Source organism: Phyllopteryx taeniolatus, chromosome 1 (genome assembly GCF_024500385.1).
Source record: "Phyllopteryx taeniolatus isolate TA_2022b chromosome 1, UOR_Ptae_1.2, whole genome shotgun sequence".
In the NCBI taxonomy this organism is placed as follows: domain Eukaryota; kingdom Metazoa; phylum Chordata; class Actinopteri; order Syngnathiformes; family Syngnathidae; genus Phyllopteryx; species Phyllopteryx taeniolatus.
Window position 1 is genome coordinate 33,238,921 of NC_084502.1, and position 23,618 is coordinate 33,262,538.

Consider the following 23,618-nt stretch of genomic DNA (forward strand, 5'->3'; position numbering starts at 1 on the left):
GTAGCACCTCAACGCAAAAATACAAAAGTCCAGTGCAACAAATATGACACTGGCTGATCTGATGAGCAAAAATATTGCTTAAAGTCAACTCAGATTGCAATGACATGCTTGGTATATATGATCTCTTTTAACTTGAGTAACATAGCAATAAGAAAATTTTCGATAATAATTTCCAGATTTATATATTTTTACAAAACGTAAACGTAATAGGCCTCCATTGTTTTTTGTCACAGTTCATTCTGGGTAGTGATGTCAAATGGCGATGTGCCCTACTTTTTAGTAGTAGGCACAGTAGCAGCTCCTGGCAGCCATGAACGCTGTTCAGCCATTTCAGTTCGAGCCAGAGTGTGATCAGGAAAATGAGGAGAGTGAGGAAGACACAAGAAATGAGGATCAAGATGACGGACGGGTGTGAAGAAACTCAAGTTGCTCATATTCAGTAGTGTATTTCTAGCTACTGCTAAAGTGGGCTGATCAAGGTATGTGGCCAGCGCCTCCTGTCTTTCTGAAGTGACGAGAACACAGCCGCAGATCTTTCGGTAGCTCAACTCTTCCGACCGCATCCTCCCACTGTTTCCTCAACGTTCTCTCTTTGGGAACGCTATGAATGCTTACCTCCTTTTTTTGCATTCCGTCCTGATTGGAAATTGTATCCAAAAGCGGCGCAGTACGGGATTTTTAGCTCTTTTCGCTGACGATAAAAGTTGTTCGCAAGTGGCTAGCTTAGCTCTGCAGAGAGCAGCAACGAAACAATTTTACAACAGCCATTATACGTCATCATTCCCAGAATGCTCTGCGCACGCTAAAACATGGCAGTGACAGTGTATCAAATTATGGTCCAAACAAAATCGTTTTTTAACTTATAGGAATCAATTATAAATATATACCACTGCATTTCAGTAGTAGAGGTCAGTAGTAATGTATTTGTCATTTCAATCGGAGTTCACTTTAAACCCAAGAGTAGCAATAGAGGATGTCCGATCCAGAGGTGGGTAGAGTAGCCAAATATTGTACTCAAGTAAAAAATACTGTTACTTAACAATAATGCGACTCAAGTAAAAGTAAAAAGTAGTCCTCCAAAAAATTACTTGAGTTAGAGTAAAAAGTAAAGAGTGAAATAATTACTCAAGTACTGAGTAAATAGTGAGTAACTTCAGATTTTTTAACCACAGCATAAACATCAATTTAAAAAAACAACCACAAAAAAACCATTACAAAATATTATGATGTTGCTGTGTGTGGGCATGTGTGTATGCACAGTCAAAATTACAACAAAACATCCGCAACGTACTGCACGGTATTTTCTCAAGTTATAAGTGAGCTGAAATATCCACCTCTGGGCAGACAGTGCCAGACAAATACTGCAATACATGAAAGCTGTTGTTTTTGTTTGTCTAAATGTAACCACAACGAGTTGCGCGCCGTTGCCTTCATGGCAACGACGACCTTCCCAACATGGCCACCACGGAGGCATGACGATCAGCCGGGTTGGCTTATCTAGTTTTAATACCTTTGCCCGGGAAGCCCAATAGAAGAAGTTGTGTGAGCTCATGTGACTTTCTCGTGTCGTTTGATTGGTGAACTAGACTTAAACATCACTAGCGCTTAAACTGGATGGGAGCAAACAGCGCCAATGCAGAAGTCTAAGTCGTATCGTAGTCTTGCTCACGAAATAGGAGTACGAAACAGTCTAACATGATAGGGACGACCCCCCTATGATGACAGCGGCGGCCCCCGCCACCCCCCAGAAAAATTCAGCGGATCTGTACGATTGACGGAAATGTCCCATTTTGAATTTTACCGAAAGGTGACTGATTTGCATGTATGGTAATGGTAAATTATAGCAATATATGGTATAATACCAACTTCAACAAAGCGGTGTTTGGGAACTCATGCAAGATAGTGTTTTGGTTTTTTTTCCCCCTTGAAAAGTAGTCATTTTGGAGGTGCGAGGATTCCGCCCGACACCGACGATATGTGACGTCACTACCCGGGTTATCCACTCACGTGTTAGATAAATATGGCAGGTCCCTGTACATTTTTTAACATTGTTTTTAGTTACTAAAGGTTCATGAAAATTCAACCTTAATTTAAAATTCTTTACAACAACAAATTCATGCCACAAAGATAAACCCATGAAAAAGCAAATTATCCCTATTTGTGCTGCTGTTTGTTTCCCCCCCTTACCTGCTGAAGGCTTGTGAGGCTGCAGAGTAGTGCAGGGCGGTGCAGCCTGTTTGATCAGGCTCGTTGATCTCTGCACCAGCGCTCACCAAAGTCACAGTGCACTGGTACCTCCCATTCGCAGCCGCATAGTGTAATGGTGTTCTGGTAGCAAGGAAGCAAAAATGGGTCATGCACACAAGTTGCATAGAAATACTGTACACATTCAATTTTATGACATTCTGTGCAAACTCTCACCTTCCCATTAGGTCCCTCCTGTTCAAGTCTGTGCCACTACTTAAGAGCAAGTTCAGACATTCAACATTTCTGGAAAGAAAGACAATAATCAACAGTCCAGTCAAAGATAGATTTGCGATGTTGGAGCAAAAGCAAAAAATGCTCTTGAGATGGTCATATGGAATCACATTTTTTTAAGCCATCTTAATTAAGCGAATTCTACACTGTACAATTTCTGCAATCTTAAAATAAAAAGCATGCCACTGCATGACGTTCGTTAATTTTCCTTTAAACTAGGGCTGTCAAAATTAAAGTGTTAACTCATGATTCATAAAAAAAAATAATCATGTATTAACTCAGATTAATGACAATTTATTTTGACCACACACGCTCCTTTATCTTAACTGCAGATGGATATATGAAATGTGGTGCAGCTTGCTATAAGGTCAGTAATCAGGTCAACGCTTACGCCACTGCAAAGATGAGTGAGATGACTCCGACTGCTCGGCGGCAAATTTTACTTCAAATGTCAACCCGATGGAACGTTTATAAAAAAATAAAAATAAATAAAAATTTTAAAAAAACTAAGTAATTTGCATATGCAATGCTGAACTCTTTTCAGCGAAGAACAAGTTTAAAATACCATCTCAAAGCCAAATGTGGTACTATGTGTGGTATATTTAGTGCCGGTCTACTAAGAAATGTAGCTCTTGCCCTGTACAGTTTATGTACGTTAAATAAATGACAAAAAAGGACAAATGGGGAAGTGTGGTGACTGTGGTCTTGTTTGTGGCTCGGGGGAAGGGGCCAAACTTGCCGGAGTCCCACAAAGAAAACATCCGTCTTCATTTCTCCTTTTGTGTTTGGCCCTGACAACAGTGCCAGAGACCGTGCAGACGTGGTGATATTCACATCATGGTCCATAAATGTCCATTCAAAGTACTTTCAACACAGCATCACTGCCATTACCATTAGCATAACAAAAGTCCACAAGCTTAATGTTAACATAACAGGAAACGCCATAGACAGGCAAGAAGGAATTACCATCATTACTGCGGTAATTTTAAATTCAATTCAAACAACAACATACAGCAGTAGTAACATGCAAAGAGTCTCAGCACTGTGGAAACAGAACTGCTGCACGACTACTACTTCATCTTGATATCGTCTACCTGTGTCACACGATTGCCAGTAAACACTTGTATGTAAACACAGTAAAGCTTATTATTATTTTTTTATTATTATTATTTATTTAGTGATCTTATCAGTATATGCATCAATGTACTGCAGTTAAGCTTGTATGAAAAGTAAGGCCTATAGAAGTCAGGGGTAGTTTCAGTTTTATAGGTCAATGAACATTCCATTTGTTGAAAAGGGTTGTAAAGGGGTAACATGGCTGTAAAAGATTGTGGGGGTCAGAGCATCTGTTTTTGGGCAGGAGGTGTTTGTTTGCAGGAGCACAGATCAAAGAAGGCAAACCATTTGCACCTCATGTATACGGAATGTCATGATGGATCACAGAGGCAACAAGATCAGGATAAAAGAGGAGAACAATAAGACTTTCAGCCTTTCCAGGACCCAAACCTGCTGTTGCTTTTGCCAAATCTTAGTTACATTAACTTTATATCTGTTATGTTACAGTGGAAATTTGGGTTATGAACTTAATTCATCCTGTGACACCGTTTGTAACCTGAAACACTTCGTAAACCGAGGTAATGTTTCCCATTGAAATGAATGAATATGCAATTAATCAGTTCCAGCCCCCAAATTAGGTGATACCTTTTTTTTTTTTAAATCAGTGTGGTTAAAAAAATATATAGGGTAATATATAGAAATAAGTGAAATAAAACACTAAATAAACAAGACAATGGCTTATTCTTCTGTCTTTAAAGGGAAGATGAGAAGGATAATCTGAAATATACCTCTGTCATGAACAAAAAATATGATTTATTTTCATATACAAATTACCATAGTCATCAAACAGAATTACATTGATTTAGTCAAATGCTTGTCACGTTTAGCTTTCAAACCTGCCGCCCTAAACCTGCCGATGTTGCCCCTTCCGGTGTGTGTGTGTGTGCAAACAAAGGCTTGACGACAGATGGCATTGGTTCATAGTTTGTATACGAGCACCTAAAAAAAGATAAAAATCATGATCACGTCTTCTCAAACCATTCTTTGAATTATATTAATTTTGACTACCGAAAAGTAAGTGATTTCATGTAGCCATCAGAAAATACTCGTCCACCCACATTCAGTGCTTTTTCATTTTTGTCAGAAAAAGACCAAAAAAAACCCAACAACGACAAAGATACAGTGCCTACCTTTTGCATCGCGTGATGCACAGTCAATGAAGGTTGAACAACGCGGGAATAAGCATAGCACAGATCTTTCCGCTCGTCTATGCCAAGTGCTTCCTAACGCTATTTTTTCCCCTTTCTTAGGAGACATTCTGACTGTTTAGCCAACATTTAACAAAAGTTCTGCACGCCAATATCGTACCTACTTATGTGTATATTCATAAATACTGCCACGGCTGCTGCTCACACCTGTGATTGGGTGAGTGTGCATAGGCGGAACTTCTGCCTAGCCAACTCATACGTGGACAGCAATTTAGATGTGATTACATAGACATTACCTATTCTTTGTCTTAATTAGACGCTAAATTTCAATTGATAACATTCATACCATAGATTGTATTTTTTGATGAAAATAAAAAGATTTTCAGACTTCTTTTACCAGTTCAATCACAAACGCAGCAGCTATTAGATTTGTGAATGGATGCTTGAGGATGCGGAGGTGGGACTTCTGCCTACAAGCGGAACAACTTTACGCCTACGCCACGGAGCAGACAACAAATTTTCAGCATACAGCAAAGCGTTATGCACAGAATTAATAATGGCTACGCAGTGCGAGAAAAAGCACAACATAGACCATTCCGTTCATCCACAGCAAGACTGTTCGCAAACCAAAAATAGGAAGTAAAAAGAAGGAATTTCGTGACCTGAACTGTTCGTAAAACAGGTCGTTCGTAACACAAGGTTCCACTGTGGTTACTAAATCGGAAGACTGTTGATATGAAATTTGACCAGGCGCCAGTCATTTGATGACATGAACATACGTCGGCCCTTCGGATTAAAAGGAATGGTGAACCCCATTTTCAGCCACCAACACTTTCTTACCCTCCAGAGGCAGCAGCGTGTAGACAGGTCCTCCCAAAGTTGTCAGGGGTGTTAATGTCAAACCCTGCTGACAGCACATGCTCCTTACTCATAGAGGAGACAATGCTGTACAACTGACCTGTGAGGGGGACGGATTGATGAGTCTTTTGTAAACACACACACAAACAAAGTTGGTTTAGGTGCTGGCATGTTATTTTCCATCACAAACCTGAGGAGAGTAACTTCCGACAACAGTCTGAAAACCCGTAAAGCACAGCTAAGTGCAAGGGGAACATTCCATGGATCCCACGTCTGGAATAACACAAGAACAGAAAGTTAGCTCCTTTGAACACATCGTCCTTGGCTTCTAATAATCACATAAGACCACTTTAAATGGAGAGCTATACTTTGGTTCATTACAGCTACTACACCAGAAGCGTCCATCATACACACGTTGTTTCCCCACTTTAAGACCATCAAACAAACGTAAAATCAGACAAATATAACCCAAGCAAACTTTAAATGCTGTTTTTGAATGGTGATTTCATTTATTAAGGAAAAAAAAACAAAGTTACCTGGCCCTGTGTAAAAAAGTAATTAACCCCCTTGTTAAATCATGACTTAATTGTGGCTAATTACAATTTTTGGTTAATTTTCACAGATCACACCCATGCCTGATTACTTCCAGACCTGTTCAATGAAGAAATCACTTAACCAGAATCTGTCCCGACAAAATCAAGTCGGTCAAAAGATCTAAAAAAGCTGCAACAAAATGACACGATCCAAAGAAATTCCAGAACAGTCAAGAAATAAAGTAATTGACATCTACCAGTCTGGAAATGGTTACAAAATACATTTCAAAAGCGTTAGGATTCCAGCCAAGGAGAGCAATTTTCCTCATATGGAGAAAACATGGAACAGTGATAAACCTTTGCAGGAGTGGCCATCCTACAAAGATTACCTTAATAAAACAGCAGTGACTCATCCAGGAGGCCACAAGGGAACTCAGGACAAATTATAAAGAACAGCCCTGTCTGCCCCCCAGGATTTTAATGCACCACATGGGGGACAGTGGGTCTTGGGTGGGGTTGATTTGGCTGTTAGGCAGCAGTGCCTGGCAGCAAGATATTGATCTAAAACACACCAGCAAGTAAACTTTCAAATGGCTTTAAAAAAAAAAAAAAAAAAGTCAAAATTCCAGACTTGAATCCGATTGAAATGCAGTGGCATGAGCAAAAAAAAGGCAGTTGATGCTAAAAAAAAACCTCTAAATTTTTGCTGAATTCAAACAATTCTACAAGAGTGGGCCAAAATATCTCCACAGAGATGTGAAAGACTCATTGCCAGTTATAGAAAACGCTTGATTTCAGTTGTTGTTACTGTTGAAGATGGCCCAACCAGTTGCTGTTTAGGGCCATTACTTTTTCACACAGAGCCTGGTAACTGAATATTTTTTTCCCCTTAATAAATCCATCCATCCATGCATTTTCTGAGCCGCTTCTCCTCACTAGGGTCGCGGGCGTGCTGGAGCCTATCCCAGCTGTCATCGGGCAGGAGGCGGGGTACACCCTCAACTGGTTGCCAGCCAATCGCAGGGCACAACGAAACAAACAACCATTCGCACTCACAGTCATGCCTACGGGCAATTTAGAGTCTCCAATTAATGCATGTTTTTGGGATGTGAGAGGAAACCTGAGTGCCCGGAGAAAACCCACACAGGCACGGGGAGAACATGCAAACTCCACACAGGCGGGGCCGGGGATTGAACCCGGGTCCTCAGAACTGTGAGGCTGACGCTCTAACCAGTCGACCACCGTGCCGCTACCCTTAATAAATGAAACCACCATTTAAAAAAAGCATTTTAAGGTCAATTGCGTTATACTTGTCTGATATTTACATTTGTGATGATGATCTTAAAGTGGAGAAAATAAAACTAACTGTGGAGTTTGCATGTTCTCCCTGTGCCTGTGTGAGTCTTCTCTGGGTATTCTGGTTTCCTCCCACATTCCAAAAACATGCATAGTAGGTTAATTAAAGAGTCTAAATTGTGTGAATTGTCTAAAATTGTGAATGGTTGTTTGTTTATCTGTTCCCCGCAATTGGCTGGCGACCAGTTCAGAGTCTATCCTGCCTCTCGTCCAGAGTCAGCTGGGATAGGCTCTAGCACACCCGCTACCTTAGTGAGGCTCAGCGGTACGGAATATATATACATATAATACAGTGGCTGAAATAAGTATTTAACACGTCACCATTTTTCGCACTAAATATATTTCCAAGGGTGCTATTGATAGGCAATTTTCACCAGATGTTGGGAACAACCCAAGTAATCCATACATACAAAGAAAGTAGAACAAATAAGATCAGAAATGAAGCTGTGTGTAATAATGTGAAATGACACAGGGAAAAAGTATTGAACACACGAAGAAAGGGAGGTGCAAAAAGGCATGGAAAGCCAAGACACCTAAAATGTATCAATAATAAAACAGCAATCCAGCCCGTTGTCAGTGCAAATGAATATCAGCTGGTTTAGTCCTAATTGATGGCCTACAAAACGGTCTCATTGCCAAGGTGTGAGTCAAGACAGATTTCATCATGGGTAAGAGCAAAGAGCTGTCTCAAGACCATTGCAAACTAACTGTTGCAAAACATAATGGCAACGATGCCATTAGTTACAGGCGCATATCTAAGCTTCTGAACGTTAGAGTGAGCACAGTTGGGGCCATATACTTAAGTGGAAAGCCAATTATACCACCACAGATTTGCCTGGATCAGGTGCTCCTCGCAAGATTTGTGATAGAGGAGTGCAAAGAATAATCAGAAGAGTTGTCCAAAAGCCAAGGACCACCTGAGGAGAGTTTCAAAAATTAGCAGGTGCTGTTGTCACAAGGAAAACAGTAAGTAATGCACTCCACCGCCATGGCCTGTATGCACGCTCACCATGCAAAACCCCATTGCTTGGAAAAGAGAGGAGAAAAAAAGAAAAGAAAAAAAAAAGCATGTCAAAAGCTCATTTAAAGTTTGCTGAACAACATTTGGACAAGCCAGTTAAATACTCGGAGAATATAGTCTGGTCGGATGAGAGCAAAATTGAACTGTTTGGATGCCATAATGCACACCACATTTGGAGGAGAAATGGCACTGCACATCACCCCAAAAACACCATACAAACAGTGAAGTTAGGAGGTGGGAACATGATGGTATGGGGCTGCTTTTCAGCAAAAAATACTGGTAAACCTCACACTATTGAAGGAAGGATGAATGCGCAAATATACCAAGACATTCTTGACCAAAATCTGCTGCCATCTACGAGGATGATGAAAATGAAACGAGGGTGGACATTTCAGCAGGATACTGATCCAAAACGTACTGCCAAGGAAACTCTCAATTGGTTTCAAAGAAAAAATATAAAGCTGCTAGACTGGCAATCACGTGTCTTGAATCCAATCGAAAATCTATGGAAAGAACTGAAACTCTAGGTCCATAAAAGAAGCCCACAGAACCTTCAAGATTTGAAGACTGGTTGTGTGGAGGAATGGGCCAAAATCACACCATAACAATGCATGAGACTAGTTTCTCCATACAGGAGGCATCTTGAAGCTGTCATTGCAAACAAAGGCTTTTGTACTAAGTATTAAATACCAGTTAGCGTGTTCAATAGTTTTTCCCTGTTTCATTTCACATTATTACACACAACTTAATTTCTGAGCTTATTTGTTCTACGATCTTTCTATATATGGGTTGTTCCCAACATCTGGTGAAATTTTCATGTCAATAGCACCTTTAGAAATATATGTAGTGAGAAAAATGGTGACATCTTACATAGCCGCTGTACATATACAAACACGCACACAAACACACGCACGCACACACACACAGGGAAGGCAAGGTCAATTCCTTTGTTTTTGTTGTATACTGAAGACATTTGGGTTTCAGATCAAACGATGAATATGAGACCAAAGTTCAGAATTCCAGCTTTTATTTCATGGTATTTACATCTAGATGTATTAAACAACTCAGGACAGAGCAGTTTTTGTTTGAAGCCACCCACTTTTCAAGTGAGCAAAAGTATTGGAACATGTGACTGATGGGTGTTTCTAGTTGCTTAGGTGTTGCCTTTTAGATTGATAAACATTAGATCGTGCTTGTTTTTTACTTTGGGTTTCACCTGTGAAAATTGCATTTGCTTTTAAGCAAACAAGAAGACCAGAAAACTGTTTATGTGAGAAAAGCAAACCATTTGGGTCTTAAACCTGAGGTGTACATTTCTGGATGATTGTAGGGTTGTTTTATTAATAGATATTATACTGTCATATCATTTTGATTGGTCCATTCTATCAATGTTTGTAAATATTAGTGTTTAGTAATATTTAGTAACTTTTAGGTACTTAGGATGTAATGATGAATAATTTTCCTTTTGTATGTGATTAATAGTTGATTGTGTGATATTATCAAAAGGGGGGAACTGAGTTGGAAAATGTATGTTTCATCTATACCAAATATGACTTCTATTAGTTTTACACAACCTTCACATTTTATTGTTCTGGCCATGTTGTGACTACTAGCTGTTTTTCGGCCATATTGTGCGTACTAGCTGTTTTTCTCAGTCTCTGCATGTACCCATTCTGATAAAGGTAAGTTTGAGAGCAGCTGAACAAAGATAATTGTTTTCTTTCATTTTCTTCTCTGTCTCTCTCAGTTCTATATAACAAAGGTGTTTCTTTGCTTGCTCTTCAGTAAGGGGTGACAACTCGTGACGACTTGTACCTTTTCCTCTCTTTACAAAGAGTTCCCTTTATTCCCTGTAATAAAAACCCACAAAGATTGCTTCCTTACTTATTCTGTCAGAAAAGGATTTGCCAAAACACTGTGAAGAAACATCAAAAGACAACACTCCGTAACATTACTGCCAACCTCCACAGGGCAGGGGTGAAGGTATCACCATCCACTGTTCGAAGACTTAAAGAGAAGAAATATACAGGCCATACCACAAGATGCAAACCACTCATCACAAAAAGAACCGGAAGGCCAGATTGAATTTTGCAAAGAAGTGCAGAGATGAGCCACAAACGTTTTGGAACAAAGTTTTATGGACTGATGAGACCAAAATTAACCTGTGCCAAAGTGATGGAAAGGCCACATTATGGAGAAAGAAGATCTGCTTATGATCCAAAACACACAAGCTCATCTGTGAAGCATGGTGGAGGTAATGTCATGGCTTGGGCTTGCATGGCTGCTTCTGGAAAGGGCTCACTCGTCTTTATTGATGATGTAACTCATGATGGTAGCAGCAGAATGAATTCTGAAGTCTACAAATCCATGTTGTCTGTCAATTTACAGAAAAATGCATCCAAACTAAGCGGGAGAAGCTTCATCATGCAACAAGACAATGACCCAAAACAGACTGCCAACAAAACAAAGGACTTCATCAGACGGAAAAAGTGGAAGGTCTTAGACTGGCCAAGTCAATCACCAGACCTTAACCCAATCGAGAATGCATTTGACATCCTGAAGAGGAGACTAAAGGGAGAAACACCCAGAAACAAACAAGAACTGAAAGAGGCTGCAGTAAAGCCCTGGAAAAGCATTTCAAATTAAGAATGCAACAGTCTGGTGAAGTCAATGGGTCACAGGCTTGATGCTTATATTACCAGTAAGGGTTATGCCACAAAATATTAAATGTTATTAACTTAAAGTTAATTTCAGAATGTCTGCTCCAATACTTTTATTCACTTGAAAAGTGGGTCGTTTCAAACAAAAGGTGCTGTGTCCTGAGTTGTTTAACACATCTATATGTAAATATCATGAAATAAAAGCTGGAATTCTGAACTTTTGTTTCATAGCCATCTTTTGATCTGAAATCCAAATGTCTTTAGTAAACAACTAAACCAAAGGAATGGACCTTGTGTTTCCAATACTTTTGGAGGGGACTGCACGCACGCACGCACGCACACACACACGCACACACACACACACGCGCGTGCACACACACACACACACACACACAGAGTGGGGCAAAAAAGTATTTAGTCAGCCACCAATTGTGCAAGATCTCCCACTTAAAAAGGTGAGAGATGCCTGTATTTTCATCATAGGTATACCACACTTATGAGAGACAAAATAAGAAAAAAAAAATCCAGAAAATCACATTCCAAAGATTTTCTATGGGGTTGAGACCTGGAGAATGGCTTGCCCACTCCAGGACCTTGAAATGCTTCTTACGAAGCCACTCCTTCGTTGCCTGGACAGTGTGTTTGAGATCATTGTCATGCTAAAAAACCCAGCCACGTTTCTTCTTCAATGCCCTTGCTGATGGAAGGAGGTTTTCACTCAAAATCTCACGATACATGGTCCCATTCATTCTTTCCTTTACACGGATCAGTCGTCCTGGTCCCTTTGCAGAAAAACAGCCCAAAAGCATTCTATTTCCACCCCCATGCTTCACAGTAGGTATGGTGTTCTTTGGATGCAACTCACCATTTTTCTCCTCCAAACACGACAAGTTGAGTTTTTACCAAAAAGTTATATTTTGATTTCATCTTACCATATATCATTCTCCGAATCCTCTTCTGGATCATCCAAATGCTCTCTAGCAAACTTCAGACAGGCCTGGACATGTAATGGCTTAAGCAGGGAGACACGTCTTGGACTGCAGGATTTGAGTCCCTCGCGGCGTAGTGTGTTACTGATGGTAGCCTTTGTTACTTTGGTCCCAGCTCTCTGCAGGTCATTCCCTAGGTCCCCTCCGTGTGGTTCTGGGATTTTTGTTCACCGTTCTTATGATCATTTTGACCCCGCAGGGTGAGATCTTGCATGGAGCCCCAGATAGAGGGAGATTATCAGTGGTCTTGTATGTCTTCCATTTCCTAATAATTGCTCCCACAGTTTCTTCACACCAGGCTGCTTACCTATTGCAGATTCAGTCTTCCCAGCCTGGTGCAGGTCCACAATTTTGTTTCTGGTGTCCTTTGACAGCTCTTTGGTCTTGGCCATAGTGGAGTTTGGAGTGTGACTGTTTGAGTTTGTGGACAGGTGTATTTTATACTGATGAGTTCAAACAGGTGCCATTAATACAGGTAACAAGTGGAGGACAGGGGAGCCTCTTAAAGAAGTTACAATTCTGCAAAAGCCAGAAATCTTGTTTGTATTTGACCAAATAATTATTTTCACCATCATTTGCTAATAAATGCTTTAAAAATAAGAATGTGATTTTCTGTATTTTTCCCCCCTCATTTTGTCTCTCATAGGTGAGGTATACCTATGATGGAAATTACAGGCCTCTCTCATCTTTTTAAGTGGGAGAACTTGCAAAACTTTTTTGCCCCACTGTATATTACATTATTAAAGTGTGCTGACGTCATGGGCGCCAACCGTTTACTCATATTAGCCGTTCCTAGTTCCTACTGAGAATAAGTCTGCTTAAACAATTAAAAAGAATTAAACTGACAGTAGAGTTTTACCTTTCTGATGCTAAATCAGTCATTAAGGTTTTTTTGTTTTTTTTTAATGAAATAAGTCTCTGAACTGGTTTCCACTGGACAGCTACTATATGCTTTATCATGTTTGTAAAGGCTTTGTTCTGTGTTTTATATTATGGTGTCTCTGCTACCTGGCCGTGTCTGCTCCATTGGTCATTAGAGTGCTGATCAGCAATTCGTGGCCAAACTTAGCAGCGACATGGAGAGGAGTATTGCCATACCTATCCACACAATCGATTTCACCACCTGAGGGGACACAATGAGTTGTACAGATTGGATTTGGGTGATGATCTAGTTAACCATAATATGGAGAACAAGGAATTTTAACCCTACTTTTGTTAACATGGCTAGATGATTTCCTTAATTTCCGAATAAATAATACATGTATTTTTTATTTTTTTTAATTCAAGACATACAGGAGGTGTGTACCTAGGGTTGGGCATCGTGAACCGAGAACCAGTTGGTACCGGGACTAACTAACTAATTAAAAAATTTCAGTTCACAGTTTCAATGCCTCGTCCACCCACCAGAAGAGTGTGGTGAAAACCAATGAAGAAGAATGTGCACGTAGATGTGCTTATGTCCAACAGCGGCGGCAGCGAAACAAAACGTGTCTTAACTTTGTTAAAATTAATGACCAGTCGCCTCAGTACAACACTTGGAATAAGATTATATTGTGCAAAGGAGGCTTTCACGATGTGTACAAGTCTGACGTTCTCCCTCCCGCTCTGAGCCTCAGCCTACACCATGCGTAGCTTCAGTGAAGTCAACTCTCAGTCAACTGGGCGAGTGAAACAATAAAATATATCTATGCCAACATTGAGGCAGCTAATAAGGTAAACAGTTGCACTTTTGCCAATGACGGAAAAAAAAGCTTAACATTGAGCTAAAACGGTAGCAACTTTAAATCACAATGAATTTGGACAAAATTGACATAAACGTTATCTCACAGTATCACAAACGCTAACCTTGTGCCTCATCGGTGTGTAGGGAAAGGAATCAACGTTTTATAGCTTTTGGCTCCATCCATTAAAATAAATAAATAAATAAAATAAATAAATCACTAGTGCTTGTGGGAAGTTACTTTTCGTGCTGAGTTCCGGTGCGTACCCTTCAAAATAGACTTTACACCGATTTTTATCGGCTGATCGGTATCGGCCGATATTTTGCATTTTATGCTGATCGGCTTTAATGTCATAATTCACCGATCCTCTAAATGATGTCATTGATCGGCTCCGCAAATCAAATTAACTCCGCGTCGCCGCGTTCACAGTATATTTGAATCCAAAGGCTAGTTTATTTTTAGCCTTGTCGTGTGTCTTTTGACGTAGAACTGTAAATATCTGACGGACAATGAAGTTATTTAAAAAAATTTTTTTTTTTTTTAAACGTCGAAACAGACAACATGTCTGAGACAGACAACACGTAATGCCCGGATCAGACTACAAGACAAATTTGCTCTTTCACGTTTGCACTATGTCAGACTACTGCAATAAAATCTTGTATTCCGATACCACCGCATCCTGTTTTTTACGATCATTGGGCTTTAGCTTGTCAACTCAAATGCGACCGGACAAGAGTGGCGTGCCGTGTGTTTGTAAGAACAAAATGGGGAAAAACGTGTGTTGGTTGTCACCGGTGCTCAGGAGAGGAGAGAATGTTCATTTAAGGCTTGCTTGAGGTATGTTCACGTACTTGTAATACGATACGGCTCGCAAGCAGGCAATAAAACGTTATGTAGCCTAGCAAGCTAGCGGTAGCACGAACGGTTGGACGTGAACATGCCGCCGTTCTGTCGAATCATGCTTTAAAGTTTCGGTGTGGGTGAAGTCATTTAATTTAAAATAAAGTAATTTAATTACCGTAAGTTAGCACCCATTATTTCTGTCACGTTGTAATGTTGGTTTGACCTGACTGATTAGAATACACAATCTCACTAGAGCAGTGATTTCCAACCTTATGGAGGCAAGGAACATATTTTACAATTGAAAAATCTCACGGCACACCAACAAACAAAAATGTTACAAAAGGTGGATACATTAATTACTGTATTTACTTCCTGCCATCTAATAGAAGACCACTCATTTGTTCTGTCTGTCACTATGCCTCACTGGCATAAATAGAGGAACAAAGATACATTATTGATGGTAAATATAATTTTTTGAGAAACTACACAAGTATATACAGTAAATGAACAGATCATTTAAATAGACATTCCTCCATCTCGGATCGGAGATCGTTTTTTTAAACTCACTGATCGGTCCCAAAAATCCTGATTGTGTAAAGCCTACTTCAAAATAAAAGACTACAATCTCAAAACAGGAAGTCAAGTTAAAACTTGCACCTATAAACCATTTGACCTGATAAAACAGTCTCAAATAACTATTTTAACAATGCTATATTTAACTTTTAGCTGAAACATTAATTAATGATTAAGTAAATTGAGTTAGTTCCACACACATTGCGTTTTAGATTCATAGGTTTGATATTGATACTTGTGATAAAGAAACCCGAGTCAAATGTTAATTTTAGTCTATGCTGCGGGCTACTAAGAAAATGGATGTTCATAATTTTGACACCCTTTGTTTAAGCCATGCAAACGTGTTTGACCCAGCCCCCGAATAGAATCGGAATCGATAAGCATTTGGAACCGGAATCGCTCAAATTCAAACGATGCCCTACCCTATGTGTACCTATGAAAGAAAACAATTTAGTGCTGATCCAAATGAGGATTTTTCTGTCTTTTGGTAATTTATATTTTTAGTTATGATTTGGAGCCATTAAAACATTTCTCTAAAAAAGCCACTAAAACATTTCTCTACAAAAAAGGTTAATGTTTTGTACTGTATGTTGCACACACAAAAAATACATTTTTAAATGTTTTTTTTTTTTTTTTTTTTTTTTTTAACGAGGGTGAAAATAGCGTTTAAAAACTTTCTGATCCAAAAATGAATAGCAAAGTGGTGGTTACCGTTCTGGATTAGGATCTGAGAGCGTGTGAAGCGTCCATGAATAGCTGCCATGTGCAGGGGGCTCTTCCCTTCTTTGCTCTGTTGTTGAGCACAACAAAAAGTTCAGTTCAGAAACCAGAACACAATCTCAATTCACGAGACGCCAAGAACAAGCCAGAAAAAGGGCACTTTCTATGAGAGATCTTCAAAAGGAAACTAGTCATTGTATATCTGTGACACGGAAATACATTAGTCCTATTATTTGCCTGCATTGCGCCACAGCATCAGTAAACATCCATCCATCCATCTATTTTCCTCCGCTTATTCGAGGTCGGCTCGCTGGGGCAGCAGGTTAAGCAGGGAAGCGCAAACTTCCCTCTCCCCAGCTACTTTGTCCAGTTCTTCCGGGGGAATTCCGAGGCTTTCCAAGGCCAGCCGAGAGACGTAGTCTCTCCAGCGTGCCCTGGGTCGTCCGCGGGGCCTCCTCCCGGTGGGACATGCCTAGAACACCTCACCAAGGAGGCGCCCAGGAGGTATCCTAACCAGATGCCCGAGCCACCTCCTCTGGCTCCTCTTGATGGGGAGGAGCAGCGGTTCAACTCTGAGCTCCTCCTGGATGACCGAGCTTCTCACCCTGTCTCGAAGGGAGAACCCGGACACCCTGCGGAGGAAACTCATTTCAGCTTCTTGTATCCACGATTTTGTTCTTTTGGTCACGAACCACAGCTCGTCTTCACCAAGACCGACCGATACAGAGTCCGCATCACTGCAGACGCTGCACTGCCTGTCGACCTCCAGCTCCATTCTTTCCTCACTCGTGAAAAAGACCCTGAGATACTCGAGCTCCTCCACTTGGGGCACGATCTCCTCCTTGACCCGGAGAGGGCACTCCACCCTTTTCTGACTGAGGACCATGGTCTCAGATTTGGAGGTGCTGATTTTCATCCCAGCCGCTTCACACTCGGCTGTGAACCGTTCCAGTGAGAGACTTCTACAAAAAACGACATGATACTAATGTCACGAAACCGGACCCCCTCAACACCCCAGCTGCACCTAGAAATTCTGTCTATAACGGTAACTAACTGAATTGGTGACAGGGCAGCCTTGGCGGAGTCCAACTCTCACTGGAAACGAACCCGACTTACTGCCAGCAAAGCGAACCAAACTCTGAGACCGGTTGTATAGGGACCGAACAGCCCGTATCTGGGAGTAAGTCGCGGATATATTTGTACAAATAATTTTGAGACAAATATCTCCCCATAGTACAATACTATTGTTATATACAGCACCTGCCTGTTAATGGCAGGACAGCTTTTGTCAAGCTGAGACATCTCACTGTGCTCAGCAAGCACCCTGAATATGTTACGTCATGTTATAGTCACGCAGTGTGTAGTTGTATATTATGGCCAGGCTGTTTAAACTCAAAATTTATTTGTGTTTTCTTGCCTCACTGAAAATATTTCTAGACAAGAAAATAGTTTGTTGCTCAATGTGCATTTCAGAAACAAAACAGTTGATTATCCAAAAAAGAAAAACAATTGGTCGTTCAATTGGTTTTAAGTGAAATGGCTTATTCTTTCTTGCGTATTCATAATTGGTCTTTATCCAAGCAAAAATATATATTTTTCAAATACCCGATAACATTTTTAGTAGGATACTCGAATGCTAAAATAGATGATAGCTGCAGCCCTAGTTGGAAGCAATCACGGGGAGGCACACATGAAGGCAGTAGATTTGGGTAAAAATGCTGCAACATTATCTGAAATCTACAAAACTACTATTGGACAGGCGTTGGGGTATGCCTCTCACGGCAAAAAGGATCAGGTAGGTAAATTCAATTGGTGGTGTCTTCTGTATGTTACTATATTATGTGTATAGCACAAGGCGGAAGGACAGAGCTGCCAACCTATAAAAATTCACTTATCGTTTGTCCAAATTTGTCTATTTTCAAAATTTTGTCAAGAACATTTCCGTGCGATAGTTATAATCATAATCGTTAATAAATTATGGCTTCAATATTTGTCATTTTAATGTTTTTATTAGATCAACCTTGTAATGGTGGATGCAGTTGCAGCCTAGATCAAAGTACTAGTATATGAAATTTTTGACGTTCCATCATGAAAAATATCTGTATCTGGATTAATTCACCTTTGCCAATTCTGTTTTCAACCCTGGTAACAAAAAACAACAACAATAAACAAAAAAACACAAGTCAATCAAAGCAGATTAATTAGATATCAAACATCAAAATTAAAACTCAGCACTATTTTGCCAACAAAAAAATAACATCACTGATAGATTGAAATGGATAGTTTATGTACGGACAATAGTTTTGGTTTACTTTTTGTGCAATGTACTTACAAAACCAACTGTCACCGAAAGAACAAGATCCCGGATACAAGCGGCCGAAATGAGTTTCCTTCGCAGGGTGTCCGGGCTCTCCCTTAGAGATAGGGTGAGAAGCTCGGTCATCGGGGAGGAGCTCAAGAGTAGAGCCGCTGCTCCTCCGCATCCCGGGGACGACCCAGGACACGCTGGAGAGACTATGTCTCCCAGCTGGCCTCAGAAGGAGGAGCTTGATGAAGTGGCTTGGGAGAGGGAAGTCTGGGCATCCCTGCTAAAGCTACTGGTCCCGCAACCTGACCTCGGATAAGCGGAAGAAAATGGATGGATGGTACTTACAAAACAATTTTGTACTGTACAGCATGTGTGCATACAGCCTCAAAAAATAAAGTGCTTCAATAAACTAGTATGCCTCCAAGCAGCTTTTTGTGCTCTTTTTTTTTTTAAATCAATAAGGTGTTTGTTTCATCGAATTAATTCATAAAATTTTCATCACGGTGGCCGGACACAGCACAGTACAGTACTGGCCAATAATGTCGGACGCTGGATTCCCCCCCCAATATCCGGAACAATCGGTTGTTACGGCCATAACGAGTCAGCGTTCAGTGATTTTCGTAACAGCGTAATTTTGACAGCATAAATAAACATAAACATTGATAACATAAATAAATGTAACGGACAATCAGCTTTATTGGACGACCCCCCCCCACCTCTATTAGTGCGTTCTATTGAGGTTCCACTGTACGTCTCATTTAAGTTACATTAACTTCAAACCACAACAATGAAGACCAAAAAAAACAAAACAACAATACTGACTTGCTGGTTGACATCTGCCCCGTTGTTGACCAGCAACTCCAGACAGAGGGCGCCGTTGGTGGAGACAGCGGCCAGGTGCAGAGGCGTGTAGCCGCACCTGTTGGGCTGATTCACATTCGCTCCGTGGTTTACCAGCTCAGTGGCCACAGCCTCCTGCCCCATGTAGCACGCCATGTGGAGCGCCGTGTTCCCGAACCCGTTGGGCTCGTCAATCTAAGAAGGTGCGTAACAACGTGCCCGTCGTTTTTTGAAAGAGTGAAATGAAAGCTGGTGTTTGAGGGGTGGGGACTTTATTGGCTCTCTTACCTCTGCCCCCATCCTGAGCAGGTATTTTACAATTTCGATGTGGCCACTAGCAGCGGCGGCATGGAGAGGCGTGTAGCCCTGCTTGTCCTTGCTGCTCTTGTCTGCACCACGTGACAGCAGCAGCTTCACAACCTCCACATGGCCTGCACCACATCACATGAACATCAAGAGCACTCCGTTAAGTGGGGTACAAACAAAAAGAATCTAATTTGAGCCCGATTTCGCCCTTCCGATCAAAGTCAACAAACGCCTATATATTATAACTAGCATTTGCTATCAAGAAATTATGTCGCTAAGGGATTATCCTGAGCAATTCTTCTGCGATGTGGGTTTTAATGTCATGTCAGAAATTTGGTTGCTCTCACGCTGCCCAAGCAGAGTTCTGGCAAACTGACTGATGACGTCCGACAAGATAAATAAAACAAAAGTGAGTTGGCTGATGCTATAGCACAAAGATGTAAGATTTATTTATTTTTTTTGTAAGTTACCCAAGTAAGCAGCAGAGTGGACAGGCTGTCGCTCCTTCTTATCGATGGCACTCAGGTTGGCTCCCTTGTTCAGCAGCAGCTTCACCATCTAGCAGAGATTCGCCATTCATTTCTGTCTTATCACTTTGAGGACTGTTTCGTGTGGAGAGCTCTCTATGTGCATGCCTCACCTCCTGGAACCCACTCTGAGCGGCGTGGTGCAGTGCAGTTCGCCCAGTGCGATCCGCCATGTTCAGATTGCTCAGCTGGCTCAACAAGGCCTCGGCGCAGCGAGTGGCCCGATTGGCGGCCGCCACGTGTAGCGCCGTCTGCCAGAACTTGTCTCGGGCGTTGGCCTCGGCACCGCGCCTCAGCAGCAGACCCACGGCCCTCTGTGGACATGAAAGGCACTTTGTGTTGTTTCCACTTGTGTGTATTTGCTACAGTTGGCAGTTTCCATTGTCTCTCTATTCTGCCCTAGTTTGGCAGGCAGTTATCAGTTCTCCAAATGAAAAGCAAAGTGTGCTTGCATCATTAGCGTTACATTAGTCCGCTAGCTTAAGGCTAACTTACAATGGGAAACACCAGAGGCTAAAGCAAATTAGCGTCATTATTGAGGTCCATTTAAACCATCAAATAAAGGTTATCTTAATACAAAGGGGACAGTACCATACAACGTACAAGAGTACAGGAATTTATCATCTCTGCTCTGTAGAAACAATTAGAACTGCTGGAGTATAGCTTCAGCTTTAGTTTACTGTAGAGTTGCAACGCTTATCTTTACAATCGATTAATCTGTTGATTTTTTTTCTAATTAAGCAATGAATCGGACAAAAAGAAAATTTCCATCCTTTTACTCAAAAACAGGACATTATTTAAAATTGACAGTGCAGAAAATGCAAGAATATAAAGTGATGGATTCAGCTACTGGTTTGGTCAATTATATGTCAGAAAATAGGGAACATTTTAATCATTGTTTTCTGAAGTAAAAGTAGATGTTTGAAAATGTCATATTTTGATTAAGCACAAAGATAATCAGTCTGCTTTCATAGAGGACTACAGAAATCAGAGAATATTTACTGTTGAGAGGCTGAAATCCTGAGAATTTGGACCATTATAAGCTAAACAAGGTTTCTAAACGATTAATCGATTATCAAAATAGTTCTTGATTCATTTTATTTTTGATTAGTTGTCAATTATTCGATTAATTGTTGCACTTCTAGTTTACAGTGATTGACAATCTACAACCCCAATTCCAACGAAGTTTGGACGTTGTGTTAAACAAATAAAAACAGAATACAATGATTTGCAAATCATGTTCGACCTATATTTAATTGAATACACTACAAAGACAAGATATTTAATGTTCAAACTGATAAACGTTATTGTTTTTAGCAAATAATCATTAACTTAGAATTTTATGGCTGCAACACGTTCCCAAAAAAGCTGGGACAGGGTCCACTGTGTTACATCACCTTTTCTTTTAACAACATTCAATAAATCTTTGGGAACTGAGGACACTAATTGTTGAAGCTTTGTAGTCTTTTTTGCCACCGGTCTTTAACCCCCCTCCCCCAATAAAAAAATAAAAAAAACATTAAGCATCTTGCTTACTTCGTTCCTTGAAGCGGCCGCTCTGTGCAAGGGGGTGAGCCACACCTGGTCTTTAGCATTCACATTGGCACCTGAGGGTACAAAGGGATCTATTATATTGAGGCTGAATGGGATTTGATAGTTTGTGGGTCAATAGAAAATAATACAATATAGTGTATGTGGCGCCTCAAAATGTTTTCCCAATAGCACTAGTGGTTGCAGCTTTTCTACTGCAGTGAGTTGGTATGTTTCTGAGGGTCAATCAACAGATGTGCAAGTGTGAGATGCAGACTGTCATTTGTTGGCAAACTCTACACACAACGGCCTAACTTGAGATTCGCATTGCATTTAAAAAGTGTGTTTTAACAGGTTTATAGATATTTACCTACATTTGGATGTGTTTTAAAGCACATGGGAGGGGTAAAACTATATATTTAAAAAAGAAAATTTTTTTTTATAATAGTCTCTCTATATCATGGATTTCGCCTAATGTGGCTGGATCTGAAACGTATCCTCCATTATAAACAGGGGTTCACTGCAATAGTTAAGGAAGACCACCAAGGCAGGCGTCTGACCTGATTCAATGAGGAGGTCCATGATATGAACATCACCCATGCAGGCAGCAGCATGAAGTGGTGTACGACGCTCTTGGTCCTGTTCAATTAGAAATCGAATGAAAAACTCGTTCCGTGCCAGACAAGATTAGAATATGTGAAGCAACAACAAGCTCTGCTTCTCTGCACACCTACCAGTGCATTGACATCCTCCTTTTTGTGCAATAATATTTGGACTTCTTCAGCATTACGGTTGAAGATGGCCTGGACCAGAGGAGGCTGCAACACACACAAAATACAGTACAGTCACAATTATTTGGGGGAAGGGGGCGGTTGGTTAAGGTTACATAACAGCAGTATTTAGTCTTGTTTACAATAGTTTTGATTGTATTTATTTTTCCATTCTATTCTTGGAACACATTGGGAGTTGCACCCCATTTTTTTTTGTATCTGCTCCACACAATGAGAAAAGCATCCTATTCTAGTTTAACGATACGCTAAAGGTGCCGTGAACAGCATTCCATTCAACTTGGGTAAATAAATTGGCGATGTATTCATTTGCCTTTACTTTGTATTGCTCTTTATCGGCTACTGATTTATAAGCGAGGTGACATTCGATATTGCGGATAATGTAAATGGCGAGCAGCCCAGTAAATAGACGGAGACCACAGAGGCCTACACGATCGGGCCTGAGCGTCTCTATTGCCTCGTCTAGCCAAGAGGATTTGGTTAGCCGTGAGCTAAAGAACTGTTCCCTAAACATTAGGGTAGAATTAAACTAACGCAAATAATAAATTGCTTGAACGTTGTGATAGCTACGGCGCCGCCCTCCACCCCGTGAAAAAGAAGAAATGCGGTTAAACTCAGGATTTTAAAAAAGTAGGTCTTTCGGGTGAACACGGTGATTTGCTGCGCAGTACAGCTTCTCAGCAAATAGACGACGCCCTTGTCGGCGTACCTGGTCTGCAATGTTGAGTACTCCCATCTCCCAAACTCAGCCGGGACGGAGCTCCTTCATGGGGATGAAACTTGGCGGTATACTGCGGCGCGCTGCTGTTTCCACCTTTTACACGACAGCCATCGCAAGCGGGGAAAACAAATGCGACTCCCTCCCGATCTGACACTGTTGTTGTCTGCATCTGATGTCGGCTTGACGATGCTGCCTGCCCCTGCCCAGCTCCGAGCTGGTCCGCCTACAGGATCGGCGGGCGCTTGACGCGTCACTTGGTCAAATGGCGACATCGTGTGGTCAAATCCTGCACAGCAACCAATAAGTATCCTGCTCCAGACAGAAACAATCGATTTCAGAAGGCCGTAGGAGGAGCAGCAGACATTTTTGTCCATGTACATCGTCTGTAATTTTTAAGACTGTTAAAAACATTTTTACTGCTTTTACTGCATAGTGTTGAACTAACATCAATTCTTGTCATGAGTATAAAATATCCATCCATCCATCCATCCATTCATTTCCTCCGCTTATCTGAGGTCAGGTTGCAGGGGCGGCAGCTTAAGCAGGGAAGTCCAGACTTCCCTCTCCCCAGCCACTTCATCC

General features: G+C 41.0%; 1 protein-coding gene across 1 annotated transcript in view; it reads right to left on the reverse strand.

The window, feature by feature from the left end:
* ankrd52a (ankyrin repeat domain 52a) overlaps positions 1 to 23,257 on the reverse strand; it is a 64,731-nt gene extending 41,474 nt beyond the window's left edge. The window contains exons 1-14 of the mRNA XM_061790189.1: positions 23,025 to 23,257; positions 22,262 to 22,345; positions 22,088 to 22,166; positions 21,534 to 21,604; positions 20,111 to 20,311; positions 19,941 to 20,028; positions 19,453 to 19,595; positions 19,147 to 19,359; positions 16,008 to 16,086; positions 13,168 to 13,282; positions 5,791 to 5,873; positions 5,583 to 5,700; positions 2,422 to 2,490; positions 2,188 to 2,328 (exon numbers count right to left, since the gene is read on the reverse strand). Coding sequence (XP_061646173.1) covers positions 2,188 to 2,328; positions 2,422 to 2,490; positions 5,583 to 5,700; positions 5,791 to 5,873; positions 13,168 to 13,282; positions 16,008 to 16,086; positions 19,147 to 19,359; positions 19,453 to 19,595; positions 19,941 to 20,028; positions 20,111 to 20,311; positions 21,534 to 21,604; positions 22,088 to 22,166; positions 22,262 to 22,345; positions 23,025 to 23,051 — 1,511 coding nt within the window. The 5' untranslated portion in view covers positions 23,052 to 23,257. The remainder of the gene's footprint in view (positions 1 to 2,187; positions 2,329 to 2,421; positions 2,491 to 5,582; positions 5,701 to 5,790; positions 5,874 to 13,167; positions 13,283 to 16,007; positions 16,087 to 19,146; positions 19,360 to 19,452; positions 19,596 to 19,940; positions 20,029 to 20,110; positions 20,312 to 21,533; positions 21,605 to 22,087; positions 22,167 to 22,261; positions 22,346 to 23,024) is intronic.
* Between the last annotated feature and the right edge of the window lie 361 nt (positions 23,258 to 23,618).